This window comes from Quercus robur, chromosome 11 (assembly GCF_932294415.1).
Source record: "Quercus robur chromosome 11, dhQueRobu3.1, whole genome shotgun sequence".
Taxonomy (NCBI): Eukaryota; Viridiplantae; Streptophyta; class Magnoliopsida; order Fagales; family Fagaceae; genus Quercus; species Quercus robur.
The window spans coordinates 37,937,559-37,952,655 of NC_065544.1; the positions used below are offsets into that span (position 1 = coordinate 37,937,559).

The 15,097-nt window shown below is 35.4% G+C and overlaps 1 protein-coding gene across 1 annotated transcript; it reads left to right on the plus strand.

The window, feature by feature from the left end:
- The first annotated feature begins 8,057 nt into the window (after positions 1 to 8,057).
- LOC126705882 (probable receptor-like protein kinase At1g49730) lies at positions 8,058 to 14,801 on the plus strand. Its single transcript, XM_050405109.1, has 9 exons — positions 8,058 to 8,287; positions 9,870 to 10,421; positions 12,035 to 12,322; positions 12,462 to 12,723; positions 12,804 to 12,856; positions 13,027 to 13,094; positions 13,215 to 13,304; positions 13,639 to 13,723; positions 13,807 to 14,801. Exons 1-9 carry the CDS (start codon positions 8,209 to 8,211, stop codon positions 14,349 to 14,351), a joined length of 2,022 nt encoding a protein of 673 aa, XP_050261066.1. The 5' UTR covers positions 8,058 to 8,208; the 3' UTR covers positions 14,352 to 14,801.
- Positions 14,802 to 15,097: the final 296 nt, after the last annotated feature.

Below are 15,097 nucleotides of genomic sequence, written 5' to 3' on the forward strand. Positions count from 1 at the left end.
ATTTTTTGTATAAATGGAGATTGAAATCTAGATTTCTTATTTAACCATCAGAGTTTATCAGTTGAGTTAACTGAAACCTACTAGTCAGTTTTTTTTTTTTTTTTTATTGAAGGTAAGATAGGAAGAAGACTGCAAGATATGATGGTTCTCTCTCTCTAGTACATAAGAAAGTCTAGCTAGCAAGAGTATAGGTAGTAAGATTAATTTGTCTAAAACAAGAGAAAATGATCAAGTAAGAACATGAGGTATTTTAAATTAACCCATTTTATGATTTAGATTAGATATTATAATTCTAAAATTGTATAGATTACTATAATATTTAAAATGTTAGATGATAATATGATATTAAATTATGTACACTATTTGCAGGGGAGCTAGAGAGAGCAAGTTGGTGATGCTTTGATATCAAAGTCAAGTTCGTTGATTTCACGAAAAGTCGTTGAAACTTTCATTTTTGTCATCACCAAGTTAAATATCTCAAGTCGATAAGAATACCTCAAAAGGCACTTTATATATTGTTATTTAATCAAGTAATGTTAAAATATATCATATCAAAAAAAAAAAAAAAAGTATGTTAAAATATATAAATATAATATAATATGTTACATATTTCTATCTTCTTTTGTCTTGATTATTTCGAGGATAAGAAAATTCGTGTAGTATCTCCAAAAGTTACCTCAAATATAAAACGTTATTTCAAACAAATAATTAATCACAAAGTATAGTACAAAATTTTTTGAGGTGGGTTAAAAATCTGCCTAAATTAGTTGAGTTGACCATATATATATATATATATATAATTTACTATTTTATTTTCTCTCCTTTATGTGTTTGTATTTGTTTCTCAAACAAAAAAAGTTAAACTCTATATTACTTTCTTATTTTTTGGTCAGAACAAACTACTTATATATTAGAAACAACAAGTCTGTTACAAAAAGTATTAGTTATATCAAAAGTTAAAATAGCATCCACCATAGGTGGTAGGTCAACAAAAATAGCAAAAGGAAAAATACGCCTAGACCCTATTCTTGCCAATGCATCCGTGATCCGTGCATTGATTTGCCTCACAGAACGTGTGCTCAATCCGTTTGTTGGGGATGGCTCTCAGGAGGGTCTTACTATCAATCAAAAAAGGCTCCATTAGCATGTTAACAGAATCATTATTCATCAATTGGACTACACTCATAGTATCCATCTTAACAATAAGGCTATTAAGATTGAGTTCCCTAGCTAAGGTGAGTCCATCTCTTAAAGCCCACAGTTCTGCAATAAAGCTGTTGGTGAAGCCCAAACTTCTAGAAAAGCCTATGCAGTCTCCATTATGGTCCTAAATGAGCCCACCTCCTCCTGCCTTCCTCAGGTTCCCAAGAGTCGAGCCATTAGTGTTAAGTTTTGCCCATCCTTCAGGGGGTTTCCTTCATGCAATTGGGATTATGGATTTAGATACTAAAAGCTTAATTCGTGTTCCTATTGCAAAAAAATTTGTAGTACTTTGAATGCATTTCTCAGTAGCCTTAGTGTCAGGGGAGCTAGTCTTAAACACACATAAGTTTTGTTGCAGCCATAAGTGCCACACTCCCATAGGAAAAACAATACCCCATGGAATTGCCATGCAATTAGATGCAATTTTAGTATTGCAATTAACTTCCAGCCATTCCCTTAGGGGTTTGTTAAAAGATTCCCTAAGAAAGTGAGGGTAGTTTAGTTTTTGCCAAAAGGCTTGTGCAAACTCACAGCTCCGGAGCAAATGTTCAATGGATTCAGTCTCTTTTGAACACAAAGGGCATGTTGGATTAAGGTTTAAACCTCTTGAACCTAGTACTTCACTAGTAGGAAGGCTATTGTGCATGCACAGCCAAAGACAAAATTGAATCCGAGGGGGTGCAGTAGTTTTCTAGACCTAAGACATAGATATAGTGTCCAGGTTCAAAGGGTTTAAGCCTCTTGCCAATAAATAAGCTAAGTTTAGAGAGAAAGAACCATTTTTGGAGTGCCCATAAAAGAGAATCTTCAACATTAGGATCACATGAGAAAGGGGTTGCTTTCATGCCCTCCATAATCTGGTCAAGTAACACAAAGGAGTAGTTCTATAGATTCCATCCAATGCTTGTGTCAAAACATTGATGCAGCATCATTTGGTCTTCAGCTCTTGATAGTGGAGGAGAGGGTATTGATTAGAGTTAGTTCTGGCTAAGTGGGTGACATTGGCTTCAGCAAATTGGGCTTTCCATTCAGGATTGGCCAAACATCTGTCCAGTCTACATTCTATCAAATCATCAATACCTCTTTTGTTAGACCATGTGAACTTCAGCCCTAAAGACTCAAGGTCCAGCATACGACAAACATTCATACACTCTTGAATGGCCCTAACCCTCCTTTGGCTAATAGTGTTTCCCCCTAATTTCTCATCCTCAGATAAAACTTTGTTAAAATCACCCATAAGAGACCAAGGAGGATTATGAAGGGAAGTAAGCATTTTAAGGTTATCCCAAAGCATACATCTTTCAGCAAGCCTAGGAATAGCATAGATTGCACTAAGAATCCAAAAGGTTTGAGATCTTACCCGAATAAGAGCGTGGATTTCTTGTTCAGTGGTCGCCAAAACATCAACCCGGACCAAGTCCGAGCACCAAAGCAACCATATCCCACCAACAAATCCAATCGTGTCAACTACCATAGCTCCATCAAAAGGTAAAGTTTCAATGATCTCATCTACTCTTGCTCTACTATCCTTGTCTCCGTAAATACCATTATTATAGGCATATGCCATTCAACGAGATCCATAACTGTTTTCTTGAATTAAGGCTTCATGGCACCTTTACAGTTCCAAATCAAGATATTCATGATCTTATAAGGTGTGGTGGTAGGGTCAAAATGAGATAGTGAGGATTTATCCTCTGTGTCCCTCAATTTCCATGCTTCCATCAGCTCCCTCTTTGACTCCATTCTGCCCCCGAAATAGAGTCGTTGAGTGCTTGATGATCCCTAGCATTTCCTGAGTGGCTTTGATGAGAATGGTTCCTAGAATCGTTGGCTCTGCAAACTAAATCATTTTCACCCGATGCAAATGCCCCATCATCATGCACTCCACAGGCTTGTCCTATAAGATTTTCCTCACTAAGATCACAGGTTGTGTTCAATCTGTTGCTGCTTCCGTCAGAGATTTTTCTAAAGGCAACCTCATTGATGTTGGATCTGATGGTTCTAAGCTAGTCATCAGAGGCATTGGGATCGTTGGTCAGTCTATGAGGAATCTCCATCATGGATTTGGGGTTAGTGTCCATGCTTCGTCTTTGAATGGAAGTTAATTGACACATCATTTTTTAATACTTCTATTAATGTTATTTTTCTTTTTTTCTTTTTTTGTATTAATCTAAAATTTTCCTTTCCCTCAATATGAATCAATGCATTCTTTCTTACTAGTGCATTAACCATTTTCCTCTAAATATGACTAAACCATCTCAATTCTCAAGTGATTTTTCCTCAAATTTTCATCATTAGAGGTCACTCTATCTTAAACCTCATTTCCTTAATTTGAATCCTATATTTTTGTGTATTTTTACTTATACTTTTAACATTCTCATTTGAAAAATATGTTGCTTTTTAAAAACCCAATATTTAGTACCATAGAGTATAGCTGGTCTTCTAGTATTTGTATAATTTTTTTTTCCTAAAGAATCAAAGCAACAATATACTCTTAAAATTAAAGTAGATGAAGGAAAAGGAATGAAAAGAAAATCCACTACAGCTTGTGTTTTCCTCAAAACGGTTAAAAGTGTCAGCTCAGCTATTTGCTTCCTTAACACATGCGCAACTCTAATCGACTTAACAAGTTTTTGCCGCAATTGCAAGGCTCACACCTTTAAGGTTTGTTCGGTTTGCATTTCTAAATAGTATTTTCAAAACTTCAACATTGTTTTTAAGGTTGAACAAAAATATATTATTTTTTTTGTTGTTTTCCAGAAAAAAAAAAAAAAAAAAAAAAAAAAAAAAAAAAAAAAAAAAAAAAAAAAGCCTTTGGTTTGATACATCTCAAAATTAGTTCTTAAAAAAAAAATGTAAAAAGACTTGTTTGTTAAACAAAAATGATTTTTATGACAATAAATAAATAAATATATATATATATACATATTAATTTGCCATCAAAATAACCATTCAGACATTTTCACAATATTTGATGGGCAACACATCCAAACTGAACTTTCAAGAACAAATTACCATTAAAACAAAATTAATGTTACAAATCCGTCACCATCACATCACATCACAATTGGATCAAAACTAAATCAAATTATAGATTTATATTTATTTATTTTTTTAAAAAGGTCACATTTTCTAATCAAAGACAATGTTTTGGTATTCTCATGCACCGACGCCACAACACCACAAACGAAATCAAATCGATAAGATGGTTCTCATGGGACCTAATTAAGCAACGGGCGGCTTGTCAATCATGGTAGAGACTTACAAACAACTACAAGGCTTGGACATGCTAATTAAACAGAACAAGTCGAATTGACAAAGACTTAGGCGTGCCAATCGCAAGGGAGTCAATATTGTATCGGAGACTGTACCGGTTTGACCAGCGGTACGATATATTTTGGATGCCGGTCAATACCGGTGTACCGTTTCGAGTTTACCGCTATTTTTTATATTTATAAATATATATATATATATATATGTATATATGTATGTATGTATGTATGTGTGTGTGTGTGTATATATTATAATAAATATAAAAGTTTACCATAAAACATTTCCTCAATTCAGAACTAATTATTCATAGTTTTAGACTTTAGTGTCAATTAAAAGAAAAAAAAAAAAAACACAATATAAAAAATAGAAAGCTTAAAAGTTACCATTGCATACTAAGAAAACAAATAATACTAATAAGTTAATGCAAATAAGTTACCATTCTTCCCTAACAAAAATTCAAAAATTACAAAACTTAAAAAAAAAAAAAAAAAAAAAAAAAAAAATTTGTACTGGCCGGTATTGCCCGAAATTGGCCAGTACTGCCGGTACATGGCCGGTTCGACCGGTATTTTTTCCGGTACGAAACAAGGGGGTTATATGTACCGGTTTGCTTGCCGGTACGGTATATTTCGGCAGTACCGGCCGGTACGGTACGGAATTGACTCCCTTGGCCGATCGTGATTCGTGACCCACGTACACCTCCTAATGTCCCATTTAGTCTTGCCTTGCTCTAAGGCTATTGTGCATGTTTGGTGGTGCATAGCCCACAACCACAAGTTCCCCAATTTAATTATAGGTCCTCCAAATCGGACTTATAGTGACAAACAAAACCAAGCGATGAGAGAATGATACCGGAAAAAAGTATGGGGAAACCAAACTGATATTTTTGAGATAGATGGAATAGAAAACACTCAAGAACTAAAATGCATAGACCAACTCACCACCAAATAAAACCTAATGAAATACAAATATTACTGCCCAAAAAGGATCAAATTCTATTAAGCATACTTGGCTGAAATAACTCACCACTTAATGAGATACTGATTATTACCACCTAAAGAGATACAAAAACTGAAACTCATCACCCAAAGGGTCCACTCAAGGGATGATAGTTGAATAGAAGAAATCATTCTTCTTAAAGCACAAAAGCTTCTTCTTCTTTTTTCCTGAAGATGCTACTATATTTTATTTATTCTAGCCAAATAGCTTATATAGAAGCTTAGAATAACCCTCTAAGCATAGAAGAATGAAAATAGCAATTAAAACATTACATTCTCAAAACCTTTGTAAAATAAGACTCTAATTGAAATTTAAACAAATTAAAAAACGTGTTTACCTAAGATAGCTGAAACATAAAGGCGAAATATTTCTTTAACCCAAAATAAATGCTCTTTTAACTTATTGGACAAAATAACTCATTAATCTTTTGAATTGGAGGGAAGGTTCGTTTAAAAAATGCGCTTCATTTGTTAGACTTCAAAATCATCTTGGTTGAGCTTTTGCATTATATTGGTTGGCTTAAGCTTGGGACACTCTTGTATGAGAGAGAGAGAGGGGGTATTAGTAGATATGATAAGTGTAGTGAAATGCTTATCATTAACACCACTTTATTATATACCAATTATATCATATTATGTCCAAAATTACAAATCTCACTTATTTATTGAAAAAAAAAATTGTCGTTATTATTGAAATAAAAAATGTCAAATGAGTAGTAACTAACTTGGGGTAAATCCTATCATGGAAACATGGTGATACATGTAATTAAAAAAGGATTTTAATAACAGATGTTATAAAAGCAATTATTAATAAATTATTTAAAAAAATTATGAAAAAATGTTAAAAAAAATATATATATATATATATATATATTTTTTTTCATAAAAAGTTTCTTAAAACTATTCATCAATGAATGCTTTAAGTGTACCTATTAAAAGGACTATTTTTTTTTTTTTTGAAGGCTTTAATAGGACCAATTAAAAAATACCTTATAATATAAAATATTCCCATTCTAATGTTCCAAAAACCCGTGCCCATACACCATATACAGAATAACAGTACAGACATGCTCGCGTCTCTTTTTGCCTTGGCTTTGCTGTCTCATCACACTAATCAACAATTGTGGGTCCGGCCTTTACTCACCCACCCCTGGCCCCGAGACTCCTTCGGAATTTCTTACATACATACATGTTGCCATCACTATTCACTAGTGAGAGATAGTGGACCAATCATCTCTGTTCTCTATTCTTTATACAAAGGATGTGCTATTTACAGCAAATTTCTGGGGCTTTCTAAAAGATGTTTTGCAATAACAACTGGCATATGTATTCTCTATTCTATCCAATGACTCCAATGGACATCAATTCGAGTATGGATATGACCGACGCCAAAAGCTCATGGATTCAAGTATGGGCCGCAAATGTAAGAGTTTTGTAAATTACATAGGGAAATGTTAAGCACCTTCCGGTGCTTGTTAAGAATTTTCCTTTTGGGCTTCACTTATAAAAAAGAAAAAAAGTTGTCAAAAAAATTACCAAAAGAAATAAAAAAATTTCCAAAAGCTGTTAAATGCTGCCCAAAAATCTGAAAAGTTACCCAAATATGTGTTGTTAACGGGTATCTTATGATAACGCAACCCAATTATATATGATCTATTTATATACCTATATATCTAATTCCTATACCTCAATCTCATATAATAATAAATAAACCCATACATTAGATACTTAAGAATTCTTTTTTTGGTGCTAATTTTAAAAATAGAATCAAGATTGAGTAGGCAACAAGAAAGAGAGAGGCAAAGGTGTCATTGGAATGTAATGGAAGACAATTAAGTGACAAAAATAAATTAGGACCAACTAGGTACAGTGCTCCTGTATACTAGACTCATATTACCTGATTTGCTACGGGCTTATATTCAAAATTTATTATGTGTCCGTATTGTATCACTTGAACTTTGCCCAAAATTGAATCCAAAATTATATTACAAAACAAAGACATAATATAGCGATGAGAAAGTCTAGGCACACAAAAAATTTGACAAATATATTGATACTTTACTAATGTGATAGATTGTTAATAGTAAGTAAAAAAATTATACAAGTAATTGGCCCAAACAAGAATGAGTGAAAACTTGTCAATTCATTATTCATCAATTGACATATCTTCTTCTAACTAACTAACTCAAAGAAAATTACACAAAGTGAAATAATAAATTGGACTTTCTTCCTTGATTTTATTTTTAGCTCGTAAAGTAGAGTTCTTATATTATCATAAACAAATTCATAACTTTTATTACACATCTCTTATGTGACAGATTATGACACTATTATTTTCACTTGAATTTATTACTTTTTCTTGCCGAATTAGCAGCAAATTTGTGATGAAAAAGTTGTGCATTTTTGTCATAAAGTGAGCTTTTTTTTTTTTTTTTTTTTTTTTTGAGCTTAAAGGTAACATGGGGAATTTCCAGCAAGACCAACAATGAGGCAGCGATCCTTCCTAGGCCCACCCTCTTCCACAACTGTGCATTAATTTTTAGGAAATTGGTTTGAAAACGAGAGAGAGAGAGAGAGAGAGAGAGAGAGAGAGAGAGTGTGTCCTGTCTGTGGACTGTGGGGCATTCCATTTACTCACATAGTCATTCTGCCACCTCCTACACTCACAAACAATCACACTACTCTCTCTCTCTCTCTCTCTCTCTGGTCAGGAGTTTCCCTCTTGGTCTCGACCATGGAAGCTTACTCGACGCCGTTTTTGCTGGGTCTGCTAGCATTTCTTGGAGTGCAGCTTCCTGTAATCATGGCGGGTGGTTAGTGTTACTTATACTTTACATCCTCTTGTTTCTTCACTTTTTTGTTCTTTTTTTTTTTCTTTTTACTCTTGTTTAGCATTTAGTGCCCTTTTGTTTTTGTTTCCTTTAGGACTGTTTAGACTTTAAAGTTGCTACATTTATTGGTTTCTCTATTTTGCTTCTCATTTATTAGTATTCCCTTTTATGGGGGCAATTTCTTTGGCTTAAAAATTGGTTTTAGTTATTTGTCTATTTGGTTCTGAGATTTTAGTGTTACACTGTAAATGGTTTTCTGGCTCTTGGGGTTTTATGACTCATTATTTGGCTGTTGATGTGGAACTGAGTAATATTTAGGGCTACCCAGTGTTAACTTTGAGTTCATTGTAATGTGTAAATTTGTGTTTTTTAGTTGGTTTTAGCTTAATGGGGACTTCCTGCTGCTGTCTTCTCTCAATTTTTGGGTTTTTCTTACAAATTTGCTGAGGAAGTGATCACTATGCAGCAGGGTTCCCGTGGTTTGAATGATCTTGTTTGTGTATTGTTGTGAATGCAGTGGAAGAAATTGTTTTTATTGTGTTTTTTGGTTTCTAATTTGTGTTATTAGGTTTGGGTTCTGAATTAAACTTGCAAGCATGGGCATATTAGTACAAAAGAATTTAGGCTATTAAGCTATTAAAAAGTCCTGGGAACATCATTGCACATAATATAAGCATTAATTATGGAAAACATATAGGAGCTGCATTGTGATTCTGTGAAGTTTGAATGATGTGATATTTTCTTGTTACTCTAGAGAGTCTAGACCTCCATCTAGTTCTAGAAGTATCTTTCCAGAGGAGAATATATCAAACCTAGATCTTATTGTAGCCTACTTGTTGGAAAAGTTTTCCAAAATTCTTACCATTAAATCAGGTAATCTGTGCACTCATATGTTGTTTTGTAATCGTTTGGTTTTAGTTTCTCAATATTTTTGGCCAATTCACTCCCAAGTCATTCATATTTTGTGAGATAAATGCCTAGATAACTGACTGTTTAGTTTTTAAGTAAACTCATTTAAAACAATGAGACTGTCATAGATGTGGTTGTGGACATGTATACAAGGCATCAACTCTGTCAGTGCAGGGAAAGGGGGAAAAAGGTAAGAAACTGCAAAATGGGGTGTTGGGTCCAACGCATACATGTAGGACATTGCAGCAACATCACCAAAAAAAAATTTATATATATATATATTTTTTATTTTGGATGAGAGCGGTACCAAAGAGAGGTGAAGGGGAAGAGTCAAATCAGTAACCTTTACTTCATGAGTCATGATACCTGTCTAGCTAACCATTTGTGTTTCAAAGATAGAAAAGAAAAAGAAAATAAGAGTTTTTACATGTTATGTAGCTGTACAAATTCTCCTAGGAACTACTCCATTTAATTTTTAAGTTAAATTGTCAGGAAGTTATGTAAATCAGATTGATATTTTATAATTTTTTTCTTCTTAGGTGAACTTTTTTGTGCACTCCAAATAGATATTCAATTGTGCATGTTATAGGTCATGAGTTGTTGTATAAATCAGAGAATGACTCATGATTGATAATTACCCTTGCTACTTTTGCAGATTGCCCCTTAAATTTGACTGGATCTAACCTCACTCTGGTGGCCTCAATATGCTCTACTAACGATGACAGAGGAAAGTGTTGCCGCTACATCAATGCTTTTATTGCAGTTTCTGTTGCTCACCATGCAAATGCCACAGGCAACCTAGGGGTTACTGCAAATTTATCTGAAACCTGCCTACATTCCATATCAGAAACCTTGGGACTGTATGGAGTTCCAAAAAATGCAACAGCATTTTGTGGGTTTGGGACAAAAATTCCTGTTAATTATGTGTGTGAGGGTCGGACAACTGTCACCCAGATGCTGCAGTCTCCAAAATTCTTGGATGTCACTGTAAATTGCAAATTGCCACTTTCAGAGGATACTAATTGCAGGAAATGTGTAAATGCTAGCATCACGTACCTTCGTCAGCTGGTAGGAGCAGAAGATAATACGACACTGAGTACTTGCCGTGATGCAACTTTCACTGCAATTGCAAGCCAAGTTGATGGTGTTTCAGTTGTTGAAATTGCAAGTTGTTTTTTTGGAGTTCAAGGGCTTAGCAATTTTCCAGGTATAACTACTCAACTCAACGAAGTCCTTAAACCAATATCTTGGGAAGAAATGGATTTTAATATGTGCATGTCTGTGCATGTGATGATAAACCAGTTGGTGTCATTGGTGCAGGCTTTCCTATTCTTACATACTGCTATCTTGTTACTCTTATATCCAGTGCTAGTTTTACGTATCGTAGAAAATCCCTGTTTTTATAGGAAGTTTGGCATTTTGTGCTTTTGAAATTAAAAAATAATGACCTGAAATGTCCAATAGAACCTATCAATTATCTGCATTATTTCCTTTGTTTTGAGTTTTCACCTTCAAGTTTGTCCAACTTTTATATATGTGTGGTAGGATATTTTGGTAAGCATGGCAATAACAACTTTATACATGTTGTATAGTGGGTCTAGTTCTGTTGAGACCTAATTGAATCATTCATCTATTTTCTCTGTCATTGCTAATAAATATATTCTGTCAAGGATCAAGGAGGGGTTAGAAAAAGAGCTCTTTTGTTTTGGTTTTCACCTTCAAGTTCATCAAATTTTTCTATATGCCTCTTAGGATATTTTGGCAAACATGGAATGACTATACTATATGTGTTCTACTGGGTATAGTTGTGATGAGATCTAATTGAGTCATTGATCCATGAAGTCGTATCCATTGCACATGGCTCACTTCTATGGGGCCTGAGAGAAGCGATTGGTAAGTAGCCTTACCCACCCACCCCATCCCTCAACCAAACCCCCCCCCCCCCCCCCCCCCCCCCCCCCCCCCCCCCCCCCCCCTACACACACACACACACACCCCTTTTTTTAAGAGGCTAACTCCTAGGCTCGAACTTGTGAAATGTAACTTTATTCGTGAAGGAAGGGTTGGAGAAAGATCTCTTTTTTTGTTTTTCATACTGTCCTAGGGACACGCAGGAGGGTATCTTTGTTGATGCATCGATTTGCTTGCTTTGTTTGAACCATTCCTTGATAGATATCCCTTGCAGATAGTTGTGGTTTCATATCATAATATCCAGTGATGAGCAAGTCATGTAACTTTGTATCTTTTGAGCTGGAATGCTCATTTGTTGGATAATAATAAGTTTGCTCATCTAGAGTTCTTGTAGTTTAGATTCGAGCTGATTCTTCTTCTGTCATTTGAACAAGTAGTTGAAGGATTCTGTGTAATGTTTGAGTTTTGGCCCAGCAAGGATCCTTTATGGCACTTCAGAGCAAAAAAACTTGTTTTTTCTTTTAGTTTGTTTATTTTTAACCCTAGAAAACAGTTTTATTATGAAAAGTTCATGAGCGGAAGATAACTGGATATTTTATGAAGGAGGAGATCAGATGGAAAGTTAAGGCCACAGGTGGAAAGTTATACAAATAATCCTGATTGAACAAATAGCTGACTGAATTGAGTGGTTGGGAAAATACTTTTAATTAAATAAGAAAAGCCAGTTCTGTTCAAGAATGAAATAAAGAAAAGGCCTGGAAACAGGGCAAGATTTTTCCAATCATATTGCCCCATCTAACTATAATTTTGTTATGCTCTTTTCGTTTGGTTTTATTTTTTTCGGGGGCTCCTTATGGTGCTGTATATGTGGCTGATAATAATTTGTTGCAATCATTATTCCAATTTCAGTGCCATCCCCACCTTCGCGCACGCCTGAGGCTTCTCCAACTCCATTGGTTGCTGCGAGCCCAAACCCACTAGTGCTTGGCACACCCTTAACCAAAAACCACCATCACTACCGCCTGACATTGATTCCAGGCATTGGACTTGCAGTCACAGCAGCTGCTGTTATGATGCTAGTAGTCTTGGTATTTCTTATTCGCAGGAAAAGCAGAGAGCTGGATGGTTCTGAAAAATTAGATAAGACATCTTCAAAAGCTTTTCCTCCTTCTTGGCCAGCGCGAAAATTTCAGGAAGGTATGGCCTTGGATCTTTTACAGTCATGTTCTCTCTTGGCATTGCTAATGCCACATGTCAGAAACCCTTTAATTTTATTTTTTCTTTGGGGGGTGGGATCTGGGGGTGGCATTTGGGGGGGATTTGGGGTTAAGTGCAGGCCCTTCATCCATGTTCCGAAAATTCAGCTATAAGGAGATAAAGAAGGCAACAGGCAGTTTTAACACCATCATTGGGCGTGGAGGATTCGGAACAGTGTACAAAGCTCAATTTAGTGATGGCTTAGTGGCAGCAGTAAAACGTATGAACAAAGTTTCAGAGCAGGGAGATGATGACTTCTGCAGAGAGATTGAGCTTCTTGCTAGACTGCATCATCGCCACCTTGTCGCTCTAAGGGGTTTTTGCATTGCAAAACATGAGAGGTAGTTCGTTCATGTGTGCACTTGAGTGATGCATCTCATGTGTTGGCAAAACTTGTATAATTTTGATTGCTTCATGGCAGGTTTCTCTTGTATGAGTATATGGCAAATGGAAGCTTAAAGGATCATCTTCATGGTATGCTCCTCGCTTCTTCAATTTTTTTGTTTGCTCCCCCCCTTCTCTCCCTCTCTTTTCTTTGTCAGTTCTCTGTTTCTCTGATGCATGCCCATTAAAATTTCCCCCCCTAAAGCTCCCTTATCTCATGGCTGTATATTCTAAACAAATTTGGTCTCATGTATGTGCAGCTCCAGGTAGAACTCCTCTCAGTTGGCGGACTAGAATGCAGATTGCAATAGACGTGGCTAATGCACTGGTAATCTAAAGAATTATGCTCTTCTTCTTTGCTTGTTGGTTTCATTAATTTTCATATCTACGTACAACTAAATTAATACCTTGCAGAATGCTTTTTCTTATTTACTGTTCTCACCTGCAGGAGTACCTCCATTTCTACTGTGATCCTCCTCTGTGCCACAGAGATATTAAGTCCAGCAACATTTTACTGGATGAGAACTTCGTGGCTAAGGTAGGGTACCTCTTGGATGCACATGAAACTTTTGAAAATCTGAATCCTCAATTGTTGTAGTGAAAGAGATACAATTTTCTAAAAATAGATTCCATGAGTGTTCTTCACTTTTGTATCTCTTAATTCTCTCCTTTGTAATTAGATTTCTTTCAGGAAGAGGGCACATGCTCATATCAAAATAACTCAAAAAGAATTTCATTGTCTGATACAATGCATTACTCCCTTCGTATTTCTTATCGTTGGGATTATGCATTAAACAAAAAGAAGTACACATCCAAGCACTATGTTAAAGGCTTTGAAATAATGTGTACAAAAATGTTGTTTTGTTTTCCAGGTTGCAGATTTTGGCCTTGCACATGCTTCAAAAGATGGTTCTATTTGCTTTGAACCAGTAAATACTGATATCCGGGGAACTCCAGGTCAGGGAAAAGCCATATGACCTCTTGAACATGAATTATCTATTTTTTGTGCTAAAGAGATCTACATGTTGGGTGGCTTCCAGGTTATATGGATCCTGAATATATTGTCAGTCAAGAACTCACCGAGAAAAGTGATGTTTACAGCTACGGCGTGCTACTGTTGGAGATAGTGACCGGAAGACGTGCAATACAAGACAACAAGAATCTGGTGGAATGGTCCCAAATATACACAACATCAGAATCACGTCTACCTGAGCTAGTGGACCCTTGTATCAGTGATTCATTTGACTTAGACCAGCTTCAAACATTAGTCTCAATCGTGAGATGGTGTACCCAGAGAGAAGGCCGAGCTAGGCCTTCAATTAAACAGGTTCTTAGGCTTCTGTATGAGAGTTCAGACCCAATGCAAAGTGGTCTTTTAGAAGCAATTGAAGATGAAGAGTATGAAGGAAATGAAGGGAGAGGAAGGACAAGTAAGGGGAAAATACATAGGGCTGATGCAATTTTTCACAGTGGAGATGGAAGATATCTTGCTTCTTCCTCGAGTACATCTAGGTCATATTGTAGTAGGAGCTTTTTACTTGAAACTGGTTCTCCTCAATCTCCTCACAATATACTATCTATTTGAAGCAATCATTTGGGTAGAAAGCACTCAAAGCAGCAGCACTTGGACTAAGTTGTTGAAGATATTGGATGAGAAGGCTTGAATTAGGCTGGGGATAATGTTTGGTTTTCAATCCTTGTGAGGTAAAAGGTTTCCTCTTTCAAAGGCATATCAAAGAATCAAAGAATAATAATTACTGGCTTTGGTTAAACTTATAAGGGGAAAAGGAAATAGTAAGACTAGTCACCCTACTTTTTTTGGTTTATTGAAGTTTTGGGAGAAGTGAAAATATTAGGTCGATTTTACTACCAGTATTATACGGCATGAAATTGTACAAATTCTGTTCGAGATCAATCATTTATGCCACTTTTAACTAGAAGAAAAGTCTTATTATCTGTAATGTTGGTTTAAATTGATGCAGTTATTGTTGAATTACATATGTTATACTTGCAACTTGTAGGGAAATTGACATTATTGTTTTTTTTTTTGGCTTCAGACATTATTGTATTTGTGTTTTCAGTATCCTCTTCATTTCAAAAACTGTCCATTTCTTTTATTCCATTAATAAGATTTTATCTTATGGGTCTAACATGTCTTCTATTTATTAATTCTCAATTCTTCTTTAAATATTCAAGGGCATTGATACCGTTTCCTTTGTCATTGTTTGATGTGTATGATGGAGACCCACGTTAAAATCAAATCACCTTTTAGTGAACCTATGTACATTTTCATTTAAAGTGGGGTAGTGATTCTGGACCAACGTTAGAAAG